At 61.1% G+C, this 18,423-nt stretch overlaps 2 protein-coding genes across 6 annotated transcripts; one reads left to right on the top strand and one right to left on the bottom strand.

Annotated features, from left to right (window-relative positions):
• Positions 1–109: 109 nt before the first annotated feature.
• On the top strand, positions 110–9,333 carry LOC143823573 (sulfotransferase 1A1-like). 5 transcript variants are annotated; one of them, XR_013226510.1, is made up of 7 exons: positions 110–669; positions 3,076–3,284; positions 4,111–4,237; positions 5,365–5,470; positions 7,391–7,485; positions 8,372–8,552; positions 8,709–8,730. XR_013226510.1 is itself a non-coding variant. In XM_077310014.1 (6 exons), exons 1-6 carry the CDS (start codon positions 126–128, stop codon positions 8,822–8,824), a joined length of 1,272 nt encoding a protein of 423 aa, XP_077166129.1. In that variant the 5' UTR covers positions 110–125; the 3' UTR covers positions 8,825–9,333. The 5 variants fall into 5 exon arrangements, 4 of the variants coding, with proteins under 4 accessions (XP_077166129.1, XP_077166132.1, XP_077166130.1 ...); XM_077310014.1 differs by lacking the exon at positions 5,365–5,470 and having other exon boundaries at positions 8,709–9,333; XM_077310017.1 differs by lacking the exons at positions 8,372–8,552; positions 8,709–8,730 and adding an exon at positions 7,641–7,756.
• A 954-nt stretch (positions 9,334–10,287) lies between these two features.
• LOC143823758 (melatonin receptor pdcr-1-like) lies at positions 10,288–14,959 on the bottom strand. Its single transcript, XM_077310353.1, has 2 exons — positions 12,590–14,959; positions 10,288–12,191 (listed from the first exon to the last, which is right to left on the bottom strand). The coding sequence occupies exons 1-2, from the start codon at positions 13,527–13,529 to the stop codon at positions 11,887–11,889; spliced, it is 1,245 nt and encodes a 414-aa protein (XP_077166468.1). The 5' UTR covers positions 13,530–14,959; the 3' UTR covers positions 10,288–11,886.
• Between the last annotated feature and the right edge of the window lie 3,464 nt (positions 14,960–18,423).

Here is an 18,423-nt window from a genome sequence, read left to right as displayed (position 1 = left end):
AAATGTGTGAGCAATTTCCCACAAGATCCCACAATGAATGCCGGCTTTCGCTTAGCCTGATCTCATTGGCAGAACACCTTGCTGTAACTTGCTGGTGGGGGAGCAGTCCCTTCTCTGAAGCAGGAATGCAAAGCCTCTGCACATGTGCAGAGCGCTTTCCCCTCAAGGCACAGCAGAGAGGCACGCCTGCCAGGGCGGCCCGGGGTCGGGGGCAGGGCTCTGAGGCCGCGCCTTCGAGGGCTTTTCCTCCCGTGGCCGGGACAGAGCCGCCCCCCGCCTCCTGGCCCTGCGACGGACCCGGCTCGCTGGCGGAGAGGGCGCGGCAAGGAAGCCCGACGGTTCGTGCGGTTCATTGGCGGCGACGTCCCGCCGTCTGGAAGGACGCGGCCCGGGCAGACCTCTGCAGCGCGCTCCTGCCCTGGGCCCGGCCGTCCAGCTCCAGCTCCGCGCCCGCGGGCACCGCGGCCCGGCGAAACCGCAGCAACTGGTGCTCCTCCAGCCGCTCGCTCGCCTGCCGCGGGGACGCCGCGATGGCCCGGCTGGACGTGACGGAGACCTTCGCCGGCCTCCGGCTGCCCGGCCACCTCCACACGCAGGACTCCCTGCGCGCCGCCTGCGCCTTCCCCTTCCGCCCCTCCGACGTGCTGCTGGTCACCTACCCCAAATCCGGTGAGTGGGGCGGCGGAGCTCTGCCCGGGGGGGAGGGGGCGGGAGGGCGCTCCAGTTGTGGGGTGCAGAGAGGCCCCCGGGGACCAGCCCGGCAGTTTCTGTTGCCCTCCCGCCCCGCAGCTGCTGGCTGATTCCTCCCCAGGCCTGCAGCCAGCCACCTGCCCCCCCCCCCCCGTAGCTTAGTCCTGCTGCTTGCCCCCATGCCCCTGGACGCCCCTCTCTAAATCCCTTCTGGGCCTTTTACAACCGGTCAGTGAATGGGGGGGGGGGAACAGCCGGTCTGCTGCTGAGCTGGCACAGCCGGGCCCCCTGCTAGCCAGGGGGGCCTCTCCCAGCTACAAACCCCACCCCTGGGGGGGTAGAAATACTGGATGAGGCTGGATGCACCTAGGTTGCAGAAGGCAGTCGGGAAGATTGTGCCAGTGTCCGCCCATCTGTCCTCCATCCCCCCGCCCGCCCGCCCGCCCGCCCGCCCACCCACCCACCCACCCACCCTGCTTGGGCGTGTGGGTGCCAGGGTGTAACTGAAGTCAGCAAACATATGGTGACACCTGCAGCAAAGCACCCTCCCATTCTGACTCTCCTTTTCCATTTAACCTGTGAAGCAACACCTGATGGTGTGGGACGCCGGCCCTTTAATAACCACTTCCACTCTCACTCCACCTATAATTGTGGACTGATTCAGGGGGCGGCACCCAAAAGCTCATCCCTTTAATGAAACATGGTTGGCCTTAAAGGGCCCCTGCTGGACTCTAAACTGGCTCTCCTTCCTTCTTCTTGGATGCCACATTCAGTGATCCGACCAAAGTCAACCTTAAACTGCTGGATCTGAGCCCAAGAGCCCCTTAGAGCCCATTCCAGGCACTTGTGCCTTGGGAGGCAGGCCCAGCTCCCACCGTGTGGCACCCCCTCCCCAAGTGGCTCTCCTTTCCAGCAGCTCTGCCACCTTCTCCTCCTCCTCCTCTGTGAGGCTCTTGGCCATTTCTCCTGAGGAGGCAGGCTCTGCCTGGGCCCCCTCCTCCCAGGGCCCTTTCCTGGGTCCAGCTCAGCCTTGCCAGTCACCTCACCCAGTCCAACTGGTCAGGGGGGAGCTGGGGCCAGCCCGGCCTGAGGCGAGGAGGGGGAGGGGGGAAGGCAGCTGAGTGTTTGTGTGGCTCCCTGGCTCTGTCTGATTCTTTTCCCCTCTCCCGCCTTCTCTGGAATCTTGCAAACTTCCTGTAGAACTGCTTTGCATTTTTATTTGCAAACTGTAATTTCAGCTGTTGCAGCTTTTCATTCCCTGCTGCAGGACAGGTGATCCCCAGTTGTGAAACTGCAGCAGCGCCGGCTGAAGCACGTTGGGGGAGCCAGTTCCAGCTGGGTGCTGCCCATGCCAAGGCCCAGGGAGGCTACGCCAGAGTCCTGCTCTGGCTCCCCCCAGCATCACCTTGCAGCCAAGTCTCATCTGACTGATCTGTGGGAGGAAGGAAGGCAGGCCGGGCTGTGAACCAGAGGAAACCCACATGTCCTTTCCAGGGGCTGGTTCTTGCTCTTGTGCTGTTGCGCTGACACCTCTTTCCTGCCTTCCGCTGTGTCAGACTCTGAAGTCCTGTCTGATTTGCATGCCTTTGAAGGTGGCAGGAGGTTGGGGGCTTGTGGCTGCCCCCCCGTGCCGGTTCTGATGCAGGGAAGGAGTCCTCTGAGCCTGCCCAACACAGCCCGGGGTTGAAGAAGAAGAGCTGGGTTTTTGGACCCTGCTCTGTACTACCCAAAGTGCGTGCAGTTGTCTGCCCTTTGTCTCCCTACAGCAGACACCCTGTGAGGGGGGTGGGGCTGAGAGAGCTCTGAGAGAACTGTGACGGAGCCAAGGTCACCCAGCTGGCTGCATGGGGAGGGGGAGGAGGAGGAGTGGGCAATCAAAGCCAGCTCATGTTGCAACACAAGTAGATGAACTAGGGCCAGTTCCCTTCCCAGGCCCATCTGCCCCGTGCTCCTGCTGGCCTGCATATCATTCCCCTGCCCACTTGCAAACACCCCCCCCACACACACACCTGCAGTAGTGGCTGCCCACATGGCCTGCTTGGCCTCCCCCCCCCCCATGGTGCTGGGTGCATCTAGGAGTGCCATGGCCACATGGCGCACTGATGCTTTATGCACCACCCGCATGCTCTTGTCCAGCAGCCCATGCAACTCAGGAGGCAAAGTGCCAGCAAGAAGGCCATGGCCGGGGGGGGGGGGGTTGCCAGCACCAGAGTTGCTGCCCAAGTTGGGAATCAGCAACAGTGGGCTCCCTGGGAGCCAGGGGTCCTGGCAGCTGCCCCACTTCAGGGGGTGGGAGGCATGGGCTTTTCTAACTGTGGGTCCCTCTGGGGTGTGGAGGGCGCTGCTGCTCTCTGCTCAGGGCCCCTCTGCTCCCCTCTTTCCCAGGGACCACCTGGATGCAGGAGATTCTGACTCTAATCTACAGCCGGGGAGACCCGGAGCCTGCCGTGAGCATCCCCACCTGGGCCCGGGCCCCCTGGTTGGAGCACATCCACTTCAAGGAGCTTCTCCAAGAGACTCAGGGGCCACGCCTCCTCACCACCCATCTGCCCTGGCGGGTGCTGGCAGGTGCCCTACGGAAAGGCAAGCCTAAGGTGGGTGGTTGGACCTCCTCAAAACTGTGCTCAGAAGACGGGAGTGAAAACAGGACCGTTCTAGGCCTCCTGGGGCTGGACCTTGCCCATCCAGACCACCGAGCCTGAAAGGCAGGGCAGAGAGTTCCGTGTGGCAGTGGGAAGTGGGCGGGCGGTTGGGGCTGCTCGCAGGCAGGCAGGCAGGCAGGCCACATGAGCCCGGCGGCACCTTCTGACCTTCCCTTTCTGTCTCCTCGTGTGGGCTGGGTTCCAGTTCTGCACTGCTGTCAGCCATGCTGTGCCCGGCAGGAAAGTGAGCAAGCCTGGGGCCTTGGGATGCCTCTTGCTGCCAATGCCAGCGGCCGGAGGGGCCAGAGGGACATTGGTGAGGCCTCAATATTGTGGCTGGAGGTCCCTCCCGCTCCCCAGACTCCCTGGCCCCTACTTGCCTGCATAACTGGCAGGTCTCCCAAGAAGGTAGAGACCCCTTCCTTATGGGACAGAATGATCCCTGACCTGACCTCGGAAGCTTGGCTAGCATTTGACTGGGGAGCTTCCCAGGAACATGTCATGGGGGCAGGAAGGGGCAAACCACGCCTGGACATCTCTTGCCTGGCTGCACGTCATTGAGAGGAGCTGTATGTCGGAGGACAAAGGAGACAGTGGCGTGCAGTGGTTGGAATGACCTGGGTTCAGATTCTCACATAACCACAAAAAGTGCTGGACATTGTGGGCCAGTTGGCCTCCCTTGAAAGTCCTGCTGAGCCTGGCTGCTCCTGGGAGGGAGGGACAACATGTGCGCTGGCAGGTCGGTGTCCCTGGGTGACATTCCCTCCCTCTCACGCAGGTCATCTATGTAGCCAGGAACCCCAAGGATGTGGCCGTGTCTTTCTACCACTTCCACAAGATGGCCAACTTTTTCCCGGACCCTGGCACTTTGGACGACTTCCTCCTTCGCTTCTTGGATGGCACCGGTGCGTGGGATGCATGGGTGTGCCTGTACCAGCATCATGGTACAGCCTCATCCAGCAGGGGCTTAATTTTCAAAGGGCTGAGAATTCTCTCCCCAGTCTTATGGGAGGTATTCCAGGCCTTTAACAGCTCATACTAGAATGGGGAAATAGTTGAGCTCAGGTGAGGTTTATTGCAGAGCCATAAAGGTCACCAGAGAATTCAGAGAGAGAGCATTCAGGTGACAGGTACTAGGAATGCAGCAGATAAAGCAATAAATGCTTTTCTCCTGCAGGCTGAATTGCAAGTGGGTTTGCTTGAAATCCTTTACAAATTACAGCATTCCTGTCTCAGGGATGTCCATAAGGACTACAAATTGGGCAGCTGTAAATGTTATGCTATTTTGTTGACTGGACAATCAATATATTATTTTTAGCTGGATCCTCAGCTTTTGAGATCTCCCTTCACCAACTGATTATTCATTGTCTCTTGGGAGTCTTGTGCACATAGAGGACAGAACAAGGGACTTCCAGCTCCACAAACTCCATTTGAGCTCCTCTCGCATTCCAGTGAAGTTCTGCATTTGCAGCTTGCCACTGTCTTGTGCGTTATTTTAACAGGCCGGAGTTGGAGGTGTGCTTTTTTGTGTGTGTGTAGGAGAACACTCAGCACTTCATCTGTTCTGACCCCCGGGAAAATAAAACTGCCCCCCTAAGATCTCCAATATATTGTCACACGGGTCTCAAGTCCTTGTTTCTTGGACTGTGTTGACAGAACAAGATGGGTGGCCCTATTCGTCTGTCTGCAGCAGCTGAAAAGAGCCCAGCAGTGCCTGAAATACAAACGTAATTTGGGGCAGGAGAGAGGCTTTCTGGGAGTCCCGGCTCACTTCTTCCGAGAGCCCAATACAGATAAAAATGCAGAGAGTTCACAGGGGCCACTCTGTTAGTCTGGAGCCATGGAGAAGGGAAGGGCCCGTGAGCCCTCTCAAGACTAGCAGAACTTGTGTCCGGGGAGGAGCTCTTGGCAGCCACTTCTCTCGTTGCTTGAAGCTCTGAGGAGCCCCTGGGCCCTGATCTTTTCTCCTGTGGGGCCAAATGTTGACATGTTGGCTTCACCTGGGAACCTTTTTGTCCCTCGCCAATTCCAGGACTTTGGTTTCAACTATTTCTCTCCCACCTTCCCCCCGCGAGTGAGCTGGCTGCCGTGTCCAGCGCATTGAATGGCACTGCAAAGGCAGAGACAGACGCCCGGGGGTGAGTGTTCTGTGCTGTGAAGGTGCTTCCGGCCTCTGGTGGCTCTGAGGATGGACGGCCTCCCAAAGTTCCTGCGCTTGCCAGCCAGGCTCAGGTCTTGCAGCCTGAAGGCGAGGCATCCTGCCCTGAGCCAGTCCATCTCATATTGAGACGCACTTTCAAGGGAGTCTCAAATGTGCTGCGGATGGCGGGGGGGGGGGCAACTGACATCCGGAGGCCCAGCGAGGGGCTGCTTTCCTGGGCAAAAGCTGCAAAGGAGCTGAGAAGGAGGGGGAAAGCCCTGGGCTTGGTTTGCCCTTCAGAAAACTGAATGTGGAAACTTGCTGTTGCCATAAGCATGGCCCCACAGAACGTCAAATGTCAGGAGGAAGCCGTGGGAGGGAGGCCCAACGTTTCTGTCCTGAGGAAAGAAAGACTGTTGCTAGTGAAACGGTACATTTTTGCATGGCCATCCTCCCTTTAAAATCATTCCCAAATGATCTTTGGGTTGCCACAATAATGCTTGTCCTTAGAACCCTGTTTATGTTCTGAGGAATGCCAGCAGAGTTCCAGGGCACACCCAAAAAGGGATTCTGTGTGCACAGTTTCCAGTTCCCAAATCCAGCCCTTGGGTTAGTTGAGGTAACTCTTTCCGATCAGTCATCCACAGTTCGTGCTCGCTGGGACTGAGCCTGCCCCTAGGAGTCAGGACGCTGTTCGGTTTCTCTCTTGTGCTGTTTGTGCAGAATTTTGTGCAGAACAGAGAATCCGGCTCAGATGTGCTTGCATCAGCCTTCTGGTTCAGCTGGGGACCCTCCTGTGTGGGAGAACCATCCAAAAATTTCCCAGCGCACGCTGTTTGCAAGGCACATGAGGCTGTGAGCTCAGCTCTGTTGCAGGTTGCAGCCATTTCACAAATACACACAAGCATCCTCTCCCCGTCTGTGTCCAGCTGGGCCATTCTGGGAACCCTCAGAAGCAAATCCCAGATGGGTTAATCTTGGGCTTGTGGGTTTCAGGTTGCAGGCTCAACTGAGAAATGTGAATGTTGCGTGTGGCACCTTTAAGACCAACTAAGTTTCATTCTGGGCATCAGCTTTTGTGTGCATGTGCACGAGCACATGAAAGCTGATACCCAGGTTGGATGCACACTTTTTTTGGATGCTTTAGGATGCTTAGGGCTGATCCTGCATAGAGCAGGGGGTTGGACTAGATGGCCTGTATGGCCCCTTCCAACTCTATGATTCTATAATTCTAAATGTTGCTGGGCACTCAGACCCTGTTCTGTTTCTTCAGACCAACAGGAGACCCACCTGAATCTCTCAGCTGATAAACATGAGGCCGACTCTGTGTCGATCTGAGTCGTACCTTAAAGACCAACAAAATATCTGGGTATGAGCTTTTGAGAGTCAGCACTTCCAGGGAACTTTGACTCCCAGAAGCTCACAGCCCCAAAACCTTGTTGGCCTCCAGGGTGCTCGACTCAAATCTGGCTGTTCAGGCCAAATAACTACCCTCCTGAAATGATAAATATTGGGAGAGATCCAGGAGGCCTGTTTCCATGGCCATGATGGTGGATGCTACACCTGTAGAATGTCTGCCCATCATACATCTGACTTGTTAAAAGCACAGTGAGTTGGCTAAAAACAAGGGCCATCTTGGAGCAGATGAGGTGGGAATCTTTTGAGCAGAGGCCTGTGATCTCTCCACCACCACATGTGGAGGGGAGATGGGTCGAGCTGGAGCCCACAGAGAGTTGTGGAGTGCTCAAGGGAACATTTGTCCGAGAAGCAAAGAGTAGGAGGTAAACAAACGAGGTGTGGGGACCTCAGCCCAAAGGCGGGGGGGGGGCAGCCCTGCTCTAGGGCCCCAGCCCAGGGGGAGTGACCGAGTCCTGGGGGATGTTGCTTCAGTGCCTGACCCTCCCTCCTCTCCTTGCAGTGCACTACGGCTCCTGGTTCCAACATGTCAAGGGCTGGCTCAGCTGCCAGAAGGAGATGAGCCTTTTCTGTCTCACTTATGAGGAGCTACACCAGGTGAGTGACCGCCTTCCCCTGTGAGGAGGGGCGGCTGAAAGAGCGTGGCTGCCTAGTTTACCCAGCAAGCATCCAGAGCACCAGTGGGATTCAAACCTGGATTTTCTTTCTTCCTGCAATTTTTTGTTTTTGGTTTTTGCTTTTGTGAACTTGAGGCGCTTGAGTCCCTTGCTGTGGTAGTCCAGAAGGAGGGTGCGCTTTGCTTCTGCAAACTGAAAGAAGGAAAAGAAAAACCTTGGCAAGGCTACCCACTTATTTGCAGCGAAGCCTCACCACAAGAGGAGCTTTGAAGGTCTTTCTGCACCGCGGTTTATAAGTTTGCCCTGCGCAGCGCAGGAGGGGGCAGGCACTGTGGGGTTTTGCAGAGGAGACGTTCAGGACCGGCACATCCCTTAGAGCGGAGCTGGGGGATTTCTTCCTGTCCGTCTGTTCTTTGCTGGAGGAGTGGAGGCAGTTAGTCTAGAAGATGCCCCCAGGATCCAGGTGGGTTTCTTTTTTAGGCTAAGGAGGTTTAAGTCCAGGAGAATGCTAGAAAACGTTCTCAGCAACGTGAAGCTGCCAGTGACTTCCAGAGGCCCGGCTCTCCCTGGATTGTGCAGCACAAGGAACAGGGCCAGTTGTGCTTGGCTAGGGCACCGCAAATCCTTCAACCGGCTCTGGAGCTTGAACCAGGCCTGGAAAGGCTGCCCATTTGCAGTGGGTACAGTTGCCAGCTCTGGGGTGGGGTGGGTGAGGGTGGGGAGTGCCCAGAAGATGCAGTCCTGCTTCTGTTAAGAGAGCCTGACAAACGTTTAACCTGTTTGGCCCGAAAAGCGCCACCCTGGCAGGGGACCCCGGGCAGTGCCTTCCTCTCGCTCCCCCCCCCCCATCTCTGTCTCCTTGGCAGGACTTGGGGGGCTGCGTGGATCTCCTGAGTGCCTTCCTGGGCTGCCCCCTGCAGCCAGACCAGCGAGAGGCCATCCGGGAGCGCTGCACCTTTGCCTCCATGAGGGAGAACGCCATGGCCAACTACACCCTCATTCCCACGGAGGTCATGGACCCCAGCAAAGGCACATTCATGAGGAAAGGTATGAGGGGGGACCGTTCCTCAGGCTGGCCGGAGCTGCCCCTCGGAGCATGGGGCTCCTTCCCGAGGCTCATGGGGGCCGGAGTGGGTGGGGCACGGCAGGAGAGGGTGGGTCAGCCAGCCCAGCCTGAGCCCTGACTGCGCCTTCTGTGTTTAGGCATCGCTGGAGACTGGAGGAACCATTTCTCAGCAGAGCAGAGCGCCCTCTTCGACACGGCGTACCAGCAGGAAATGGGGGGCTGCAGCCTGAGCTTCCAGGGCCACGGGGACTGACGGGAGGAAGGGCCTCCCCTTCAGTCAGCCAGGTCCCCCCTGCAGAGGGAGGCCCACATACCTCTGCAGCCCCCCCTCCGCTGTAGGGTTGGCCCCTGGCCCAGAGGTGGCCCAGCATGGTGACCACAGAGCCAAGAACTGCCACTTCCACCCACGGGGGAGATCTTCCCCAGCCCCTTCCCTGCGGTTGGCTGGAGCTCCGATCCTCCAGGCGCAAAGCACAGAGCTGGGAAACGGGTGAGGAGAGAAGGCGATTGTGCAGCCGCTGCGTCTCCAGACCTTCCGGGGGGGCATCATCCGTTCCGCCCCGTCCAGTTCGGCCCCTGAGCCTCCTGTTTCCTCTCTCGTCCTTTGGGGCTAAACTTGTGATCGTCTTCCTCTGTCCTTGTCTCTCTCCCGAGAAGACTCTGCGGCTTTGAGGGCAGGAGGCAGGCGTCTTCTGCCTCTCTTCTGAGACAAATTAGGGCTCTGGCTTTACCCTGTGCTCTTCAGAAATGTATTTCCTTTAATAAAGAAGTTTTGTTAGAGTGAAGAAGCGCGGCTGGAGCCTGCGGGCTGGTTGTTTAGTGGACTTACTCTCTGTGCAACACATCATGCCCGTGGTGCGCTCAAGCCCCTGGTGCTCTCTGCTGACAAATTAAGGCATTTGCCCAGGTGCATAATTCGTCCGGCAGCCCTGCTTGCTGGCCATCACCCCGGTGCTGTCGGACTGCATTCCCTTGGGGGTTGTGGAGGTGGGGGACACGAGTCTGTGAGAACTCCCCGCTCCCTCTCAGGCTCCCTCCTCTTCTGCAGGCCTGACCCAATAATTGTACCCAGATGCTTCCTTTTCCGCCTGCTTTTGCGGAGCAATTCTAGGGCTTCCGGGCTGTCCGGAGGCCCCATTCACTTGGGCCCCTTAGCAAATGAGATCCCTTGGCTTCCGCCCAGCCTCCCTCCAGGGTGGGGGGGTGGGGGGGTGGGAAGCAGACTGGCCTGGGACGCAATGGCCAAACTCCGGAGGGATTAGGGGGACAAACCTCCAAGCCTGTCTGGTACTCTGCAGGCATCGCCAGGAGCACGTCTCCTGCTTGGCTTCAACATGGAGGCTGCGATTCAAGGTGCAGGAGCAGGGCCAGGAAAGGAAGCTGGCAAGCACCTCCGAATTCCTCAGCACAACAAAACAAAATCAGAGTCCAGTCAGGCACCTTTAAGACCCACAGAGTTTTATGAACTGACCATCATTACGGTGGGAATATATAAGCCATGATGGTCAGTTCATAGTCTGAGGAGGAGTGCTTGCTCTCGAAAGCTCACAAATAAATCTCTGTTAGTCTTAAAGGTGCCTGACTGGACTCTGGTTTTGTTTAGTTTTGTTGTGCTGCTGCAGACCCACCTGAATTCCTCCGGTTACTGATAACAGAGAAACTGAGGAGCTTCAGTTTGGCATCAGTGAAAATCCGGATTAGGAAAAAGCTCAAAAGTTAATGCAAAAGAACTTTATTTTTAATTAAGCATTTTAAAATTTTAATTATGTACCCCCTAAGCAGAAATGCACCACATACATAGGGGAGAAAAAGGAGAGTCTTACCTCTATGTTTCTAAACTCCAGAAAGAATTTTTAAAAGATCTGGACAGCATAAAAATATGGGTAGCTTTAGAAAGAGATTGTGAAGTGGGCAACGTCATATTGAACAATTTCCTACCACAATCAATATGTATTTTTAAAATGCAGACACAAAAGCGAACTACTCAGAGCAAGTCCAGTACAAAACCACAATTTCCCATGATGCCTCCTGCAACACAACCGGAGCAGCGGGTGGAGGGAAGACGGCCAAAGCAAAGAGATCCTGGCAGAGAAGCCCACTAGTTTCTGAACAGCAAGGGGGGCTCTTGGATAGTTTGGCCCCCACTGCCAGCACAGCATCGCCTCTGGCCAGCTCCACTGAGGACATGAAAAGTATCCCTCAAAAGAGATGTCTCTCCCCCTTTCGCCCCCACCTCCCTTGTGTCCTCGCTCCCTCTCCAGGTCATTAAAAAGGCTCATATCTAAAAATCAGGGCGAGGAAGAGGAATCGGCATTCTGGTGGTCCTGGAAGCCCAGCAATGCCAATTTCTGAAGCCCCACCAGCCATGGGGGTCCTGGGGAGGAGAATGGGCTGCTCAAGGCTTCCTGGCTTCCGACTGTGGGTGGGACCGGCTGTCCCACACCAGCTTCATGGTGCTTCCCTGGGAAACTCCCAGCATTCTGCTTTGATCTTTCTGGGCCAGAGATTCCCCCAGTGAGGGGTGTCGCCTGGGAGGTGCCCAAAGCTCTGGCATGGTGGCCCTTGTTCCCCCGCCAGACATCCCCCCCCTCCCTGGGCCCCTTTATCCTTCACAGTCGAACAGGCAGAAGGGGAACCGGTCAGCTAAAATCCTGCTCTTAATCCTGCCCGGTGGATGGCAGAGGCTGGCCAATAAAAGGGCAGTAAAAACCCAGCTGTGTTACAATACAGGTCATGATCTTTCCAGGCTGAAAATGGCTTTCGTATTTATACAAAAATACTTTCCTTCTTCTGTCTGTGCATCTATCGTCCAGGATCTGGTGGGAAAAGGGCTTGCAAAATGTCAAGGGAGGGGGCAGGTGAGTGTCCTGTGCCCAGCAGCTGACAAACCAGAGCTCCAGTTGCATCCTCTGTGCCTCCTGCCGTGGACAGGGGGTCTGCTTCCTGTAGTCCTTGCCAGCAGCTGCCGCACCCCAGCATGGCAGGCCAGGGGTCCCCTCTCGGGACTGTGGCAGAGAAGCAGCTGCAAAGAAGGTGCCGTGGAGCCAAGGGAAGGCTGGGCACCCTTCTCCGCTCACTGGCAGCTCAGCGGAGGCTCAGGGGGAGCCCCAGCCAGGGCAGCCAAGCCCACCGGGTGGAATCTGACGGGCCTGTTGCCAGAGGAGCTTTCCATGTCACATCAGTCAGGTGCCCCACGCTCGCCGGGGGAAGAAGCAGTGTGAGGGTCCCCCCTTCAGTCTGCAGGGCCACACATTTGGTCTACTCGGTGCAGCAATGCCTTCTCCAGAGCCAGCCAGGCAGGCAGCCATGCCCCACTCACGGCGCAGCCTGGGCTTCTGGGGGGAGGACAAGGCTGCCGGAGGAGCCACTGCGGGAATCGTCTGGGGGGAGGCCCGGCTGGACACAGACCCCTCCCCGCACCCCGGCACTGATGGCTGAGAGGCCAAGGCCAGGCCTCTCCCGGAGGGCTCTGCAGCACAGCCGGCGGCCGAGCTGTTGGAACTTGTGCCGGAAGCGCCGGTTGACCCAGAAGTAGACAAAACAGTTGAGGAAGCCGCTGCCGGTGGGCAGCCAGAGGGCCACGAACTCCAGCCACTCGTGGACTCTTCCCAGGGTGACCGCTGGAAAGAGGCAGAAGGAGAGAGAGCGTCAGCAGGGCCGCCCACTCCTGGCGGGAAAATTCCTCAGGATTTGCTGACGGAAGGCGGGGTGTGGGCAGGAGAGCATGATGCTCGAGAACCACCCTCAGCTGATCTCTTTTGTTGGGATTCTGGGAAATCTCCAGGCCCCACCTGGAGGCTGGATGAAAATGGGAAGAAAACTGTGAGGCTCAATACATCCCGCAGGTTACCGAAGTCCAGGAAGCTCAGCATTCACCACTTGGACCGGCTGCAGCTCTCCCAGGCCTCCGGCAGAAAAGGGTCTCTCCCGCCACCCACTGCCTGGCCCTGGGAAAAGGCTGAGCCGGGGACCTTCTCCACGGCAAGCAGGGGCCCCCTCCCCCCTCCCCTGCACTTACCATTGTATAGGATGGTGCCCATGCAGGGTGCCCAGCAGGCATAGAAGGCGAAGACCACTGGCCCCAGGAGGCGCGAGGCGGGGCCCATGTGCAGCAGACGGGGCCTCTTGGGGGCTGCCAGGCCTCTCCGGCGCCACCGCTGCGAGCGCGCTGCCATCCAGAGGCGCAGGTTGGCAAAGGTGACGATCCCAGCAGAGGGGCAGAAGATGGCGCCTGCCAGCAGCAGGGAGTAGGTGGGGTTGGAGGCGTAGTCTGGCTCACAGAGCAGAGCGGCGACGGAGAAGCGGACCCGGAGCACGGCCCTGGGGCCCGGCACGGCCAGCGGCACCAGCAGGAGGGCCGGCAGCAGCCAGGCGGTGGCAATGAGCAGGGCCACCCGCCTGCGAGTCAAGAGGCCCCCGTAGTGCAGCGGGAAGAAGACGGCCACGTAGCGCTCCAGGGAGACCCCGGCCAGGGAGTAGAGGGAGGCCCCGAAGACGCTGGCGTTGATGAAGGCCGCCGCCCGGCAGCTACCCCCCTCCTCCCCCTCCCCCTCCCCCTCCGCCAGCCTCGGGGCCAGGCTGTGGTACAGGTTGAGGGGCACCACCAGGACTGCCAGGGCGGCATCGGCGGCAGCCAGCGAGAGCAGCACCAGCCGGCTGCTGTGGCTCCAGCCGGACACGGAAGAGGCGATGACCGCGATGACCGCCCCGTTGCCCAGCATGACCAGGGCCCCCAGGACACAGACCAGGATGCTTTTGACCACCCTGCTGCCGCATCCCGGCCTGGAGCAGAGGGGGCCGCTCCCCACAGGGGGGGCCGTCTCCGGGGCCTCCCCGCCCGCCCCGCCCTCTGGCAGCCTGGTGCCCTGTCCTGGCTGCAAGGCCCCAGCCCCCGCCAGCAGCAGCAGCAGCAGCAGCAGCAGGAGGAGGAGGGGCTGGAGGCTGGGGGCCAGAGCCATGCCGGCCAGGCTGGGGGCACGAGGCCTCGGAGGAGGCAGTGGGGAAGCGCCGGCAAGGGGGCTTTGGGAGCCTGCCGTGGGGACCCCCCCTGTGGGCCGAGCACCCACCTGTCAGGCTGGCTGCTTACTGTTTCCAGACTCCTGGCAAGAGGGGCTCACGGATCCTGGGGGCAAGGGCTGCAACCCCCGCACTTTCTCCTCAGGAAACTGTGGGAAGAATTGGGCCCCCAGCACCCATCCCTCCCAGAGCGGGGGGGGGGGGCAGTCATTCGAGGCCTCAAGGCGAGGTGTGCTTTCTGGGTGTGGCTGTTTCCAGAAGCTGCTCTGTGGAGGGGCCTCTGCCTTTCCTGCCGGGTCCCTTTTGCTTTCTAGGAGAAGCTCTCCTGCCTCTGCCACAGCCACAAACCAGCAGGTAAATGTCTTCTCCAGCTGCCCAGGTGTGGTGATGAGGACCACCAAAGCTCTGCTGGTTGCAACCGTCCCTGTCCTGCAGCCATTAAAGGCAAAGACGCCTGGCTGCAAAGCCCCCTGGGCCCCCAGCTGCCGGGGAGGCTGAGAGCGGCAGGCCTGGCCAGTGGCTCTTGTCCGAGGAGGGCCACAGGACCCCTAATCCCCAGAAAGGGGGATTTCTGGACCCCAGCAATTAGGGCCCTTCTCCCGAGCACACCCGGCACTTCCAGAGAATCGCCCTCCTGAAGTAGTTGCAGGATCAGGGCCAGTGCTTGTCTGCTGGGGGCCTCTGGTGGTAAGTGTGTGTGTGTGTGTGGGGGGGGCTTCCTTCTACTTCTGCTTCTGCTCCCAGGAAGGGCAAAGCGGAATCAGGCACCGGTTGTCCTGCAGCCTGCCTTCATGCAGCTGGGGGAGTATAGAGGCTGGGTTCAATTTCACAGGGCTGTTTGAATTAGGGCAGGGAAATGAGCTCCCTAGAGGGAGTATTCGCATGAAAGCTGGTGATTTCTGGGGAGGTGTTTGACTTTGGCCTGGGCCTCGGATCCTCCCCAGCCCAGGATTGTCTTGGAGTGCTGCTTTGAGGCCGGGCTGGGGGAGGCTGGTGCTTTGGGGTTCAGCACCTCTCTTGAGGTGGCCCCATCATCCCAGTCCACGGGCCTGGTTTTCCTCGGCCATGGGGCAAACTGGGTCACTGGCGGCGGAGTGAAATGCCGCTCAGGCAAGCCCATCCGCCCATGCAAAGCTGCAACTCTTGCAAACTGACAGAGCCCCGAGGCCGCTGCTGAGCTGCCGCTCCGGAAGTTGGGCCAGGCGGGAGGAGAGAGCGGCATTCGGGCTGCTGGCTGTGAGGCCGCCAAGCCGCGGGCAAGCTTTGGAGCAAGCCGCACCCCACAACAGCCAGGGAGGGAAGCCGCCCGGAGGCCGGGGGTCTCTTCTGCCGGGGCCCCGCCGCCCTCTCCTTCGGCCCCCTTTTACATCTTTCCGAACTGCGGCCGATAGTCCCCCCCCTCCCCCCAAGCGCAGGCAAAAACCGCAGGCGGCAGCCCCCCCCCCCCCCCCCCGAGGCGGCAGGTTTCCGGAGCGAAGTCCGCGCTTCGAGCCTGCTGCGGATGTCGCCCGCCCGCCCTCCGGCGCCCCTGGTCCTGCTCGCGATGCGTGCCGGGGAACAGCAGGGGGCAGCAGCGAGGCGGCGTGGCGGAGGGCCCGGGGGGCCGAGCCTGGAGCCCGCCGTCCCGACGGCGGCGCTGAACGACAGGCTCTCCGGGCACCGGCAGCGCCATTCCCCCGAGGGCGGGCGTCTCCCTCCCTCCCTCCCGCCCTCGGGAGCTCCGGGCAGGGACCCCGCGGCGCCGTCGAGGCACTTGCAAGGCCCCCCCTCCCCGGACACTCCGCGGGCCCCCACCGGGCCCCCTTGCCAGCTCTGGCCGGGGGAGTCCTGGAGAGTTGGCGGTGGCGCCTGGCCCTCAGCGGGCGTCCCGCCAGGTAGTCCTCCCTCCAAAGCAGCCCCGCTTTAGCAGACGGCCGAGTCCCTTGGACGGCGGGACGCGAAGGGATCCCGTGGCCGCTCCTCCGAGAGCAAGGAACCCCCCCCCCGAAACACCCCTGCGAGGGTCCTGCAACTTTGGGGGGAGAAAGAATTGAAACCACACTTGGAAAGTCTAAGCTGCCCCCAGGCTGACGTGGTCCCCCCCCCGGGCAGAACACGGGCTTCCTCTCCGCCCCCCCTCACCCCAGCCGCTTCTGGCGTCAGCGCCTCCCCCCCCCTTCTGGAGCCCACCTTCTCTCCCCGCTTTTGCCTGGCACGTCTCTTCCTCCTTCCCAGAAGACGTCCTGCAATTTGGCCCCTGCCGTGCCCACTCCCAGCCTCCCCCCCCAATCCCAGGCTGTGCCGCTCATCTGCGTAGTCGATCCCGTTCGCCCTCGAAAGCACCAGGAGGGGGGTCGCTCTGCCCACGCAGAACAGGCATCTGTCTCACCTGTGCCCCCTCCCCCGCCAGATAGGGGCTGCCCAAGAACAGGCCGCCGGAGAGCGTGTCCGGATGTGACCAGCCCCGGGGCTGCGCGCCCCGGGAGGTCAAGTCTCGCCTGGGGAGGGCAGAGACGCGCCCCTGCAGAGTTGGATGTGCTCCCAGGCCTGCAACCTGGAAGCAGCAGGGCCTCTGAGCATGCCCAGAGTGTGCGCTCTCCTCGCCAGGGCTACCAGCCGGATTTTCCAGATGGCCGTCCTGGAGCCAGGGCAGCGGACGGTACCGGAGTGGCGCTCAGCTCCGCGTCTCCGACGCCTCCCTGCCCCTCCAAGGCACAGTCTGTGGGTGACCCCTCTGCCTTTCCTGCCGGTCCCCTCTCGACCCTGCAGTTATCCCCGCAGATTTGGGAGGGGGAGGCAAGCTTGAAGCTAGGAAATCCCGGGCCGCCTCCTGCCCTGCAGGGAGATGCAACTGGGTCCCCCCCCCCGCACACCCCGGGGAGGAATCGGCTTCGGAAGCCAAGCGGCGTTCTGGGCCGGAGGCGGGTTCCTCTGGCGCCCCGGGGCGGGCGTGTGGGTGAGCAGCAAGCGGCTGAAGGACCCCCGGAGGCACGTCCGGGCGAAGCAGGCGCGCAGCGCAAGTCCTCCCGGGCCGCCGGCTGCCGCGAGGGCCCGATCCGCACGGCGGAGACCTCCACGGACAGACGCGGGCAGCGTGGCCGCGAAAACTCTCCCCTCTCCGGGCGCTCCCCCACCCCCACCCCCCCGAACAGGAAGGCATTAAAAAATGATGGCGGCGAAGTGCAAGGCGTGTTAAAAATTCATCCCGGGGACTGAATTAAACATCCCCACTTGCCTGGTGGCAGCAGAGTGACTCCCCCCCGCCCCCCCGGGAGCCTGTCCGGCCTCCGGGCGGGGCGCCGCCTCCCCCTCTGCCGGCCTGGCCCGGTCCGGTTCAGTGGATTCCGCTTGTGCCTGCAGAAGGGAAAGTGGGGCGCCGCGCCCGGCGAGGAGGGGCGGAGGCTGGACCGCCTTTGCTCTCTGCCCGCTCCGTCGGGGAGGAAGGGGCGTCCTCTGCACATGCTCCGGGCAGGGCCAGCTCAACGCATCTGGCTGACCCGCGGGGCAAGGGGGGCTCTTCGGGTGTCGGGTGTCGCCGGGTGTCGCTCCCGCCCTCCTGTGCGGCCTTCCGCCCAGACGGCCTCCCGGAGTCCCGGCGCAGGGCGCTCTCCCGCGGGAAGCTGCCCAGGCCCACCGCGGGGCCTTCGGGGAAAGAGCGGCAGGCAGCAGCGGGGACCCTCTGGCCCCGGCCCCCCTGCCCCGGCCCCGGCGTGGAACCTCAGCGCCACTCGGCGCCTTCTGCGGGAGGGAGGGAGAGAGGGCGGGAGGGCCGGGCAGCGGGGCACGAGGCGCCCGGAGCGAGCGGAAGGGTCCCCGGCGCGGCCACAGGGAAGGCGGAAGACCTCTCGGGCCCTGCGCCTCGTCCCGCCGTTCTCCTGGCAAAGTCCCGGTTGCGCCGGGCAACCCTCGGCCCGGGACCGCCGCGACTCCTCTTTGCCCCCCTCCCCCTCCGCGCAGCGCCGCCTGGACGTGTGTGAGCCCCGCCCGGGCCCCGTGAACCCGCCTCTCCCGCCCCGCCAGGCGGCTCCCGGGAAGGAGCTGGCAAGCGCGGCAGGGGAGGCTGGCAAGTGAAGCTCGGCGCACGCCCGCCCGGGGGGACTTCTGCCTGCAGCCGTTTTGCTGTGGCGGCGGTTCACGTGAGCCCCTCTCGGGAGCAGGTGCTTCCCCCCCCCCCTCCCGCCGGCGCTGTCAGCAGGAGAGGCTCCCGCTCCCAGGCCCATTTAGGGCGAGCACAATTTGAGCAATTATCCCGACAGTCAGAAATAATCGCTTTGTCTCCGCTGAATGGAGCTGTTTGTAGTGAAAGCTGGGCGGGGGGGAGGGGGCAGGCGGGGGAGAGTTGGCCCCGAAATCCCAATTCCGCCTGCTTTGAGAGGGGGCTGGACCGCCGTGCGGGCCTCCGTGCACTCTTCTCCCCCCTCCCCCCCCCCCGCACGTGCCTCTGGCTGCTGTTGTCGGCAAGCGCCCCTCCCCCCAGCTGGATGTCCCTCTCGGCCCCGGGTTTTGTTGTGCGCCCACAGGCATTGGTTATGCCCCCCCATGAGGCCCAGGGGGGCCATTTATAGGGATCCCGAGGTGACCTGGCCTCATTGATCCCTGGGCTGGCCTGCAGGGAGGGGCCAGGGGTGCCAATACCGTCCCCCCAACTGGGCCAGGCTGGCCAGCGCAAGAGGCCAGGGGTGTCCGTCCAGGGCAGGGGATGCAGCTGAAGAAGTTCACAGGTGCCCTTCAAATGCCCCCTTCCGGGTATCGCAGTGGTCCAAGGGAGAGCACCGGTGGGGGTGGGGGTGGGCCTCAGACGACTAGGCAAATGTGTTTCTGCACACGTGTGTGTGTGTGTGTGTTGCTGCCCAGGAA

The sequence above is a fragment of the Paroedura picta genome, chromosome 14 (genome assembly GCF_049243985.1).
Source record: "Paroedura picta isolate Pp20150507F chromosome 14, Ppicta_v3.0, whole genome shotgun sequence".
Lineage (NCBI taxonomy): Eukaryota > Metazoa > Chordata > Lepidosauria > Squamata > Gekkonidae > Paroedura > Paroedura picta.
Note: the sequence above shows the minus strand (reverse complement) of the source record. Positions and strands in the feature narration are given on the sequence as shown.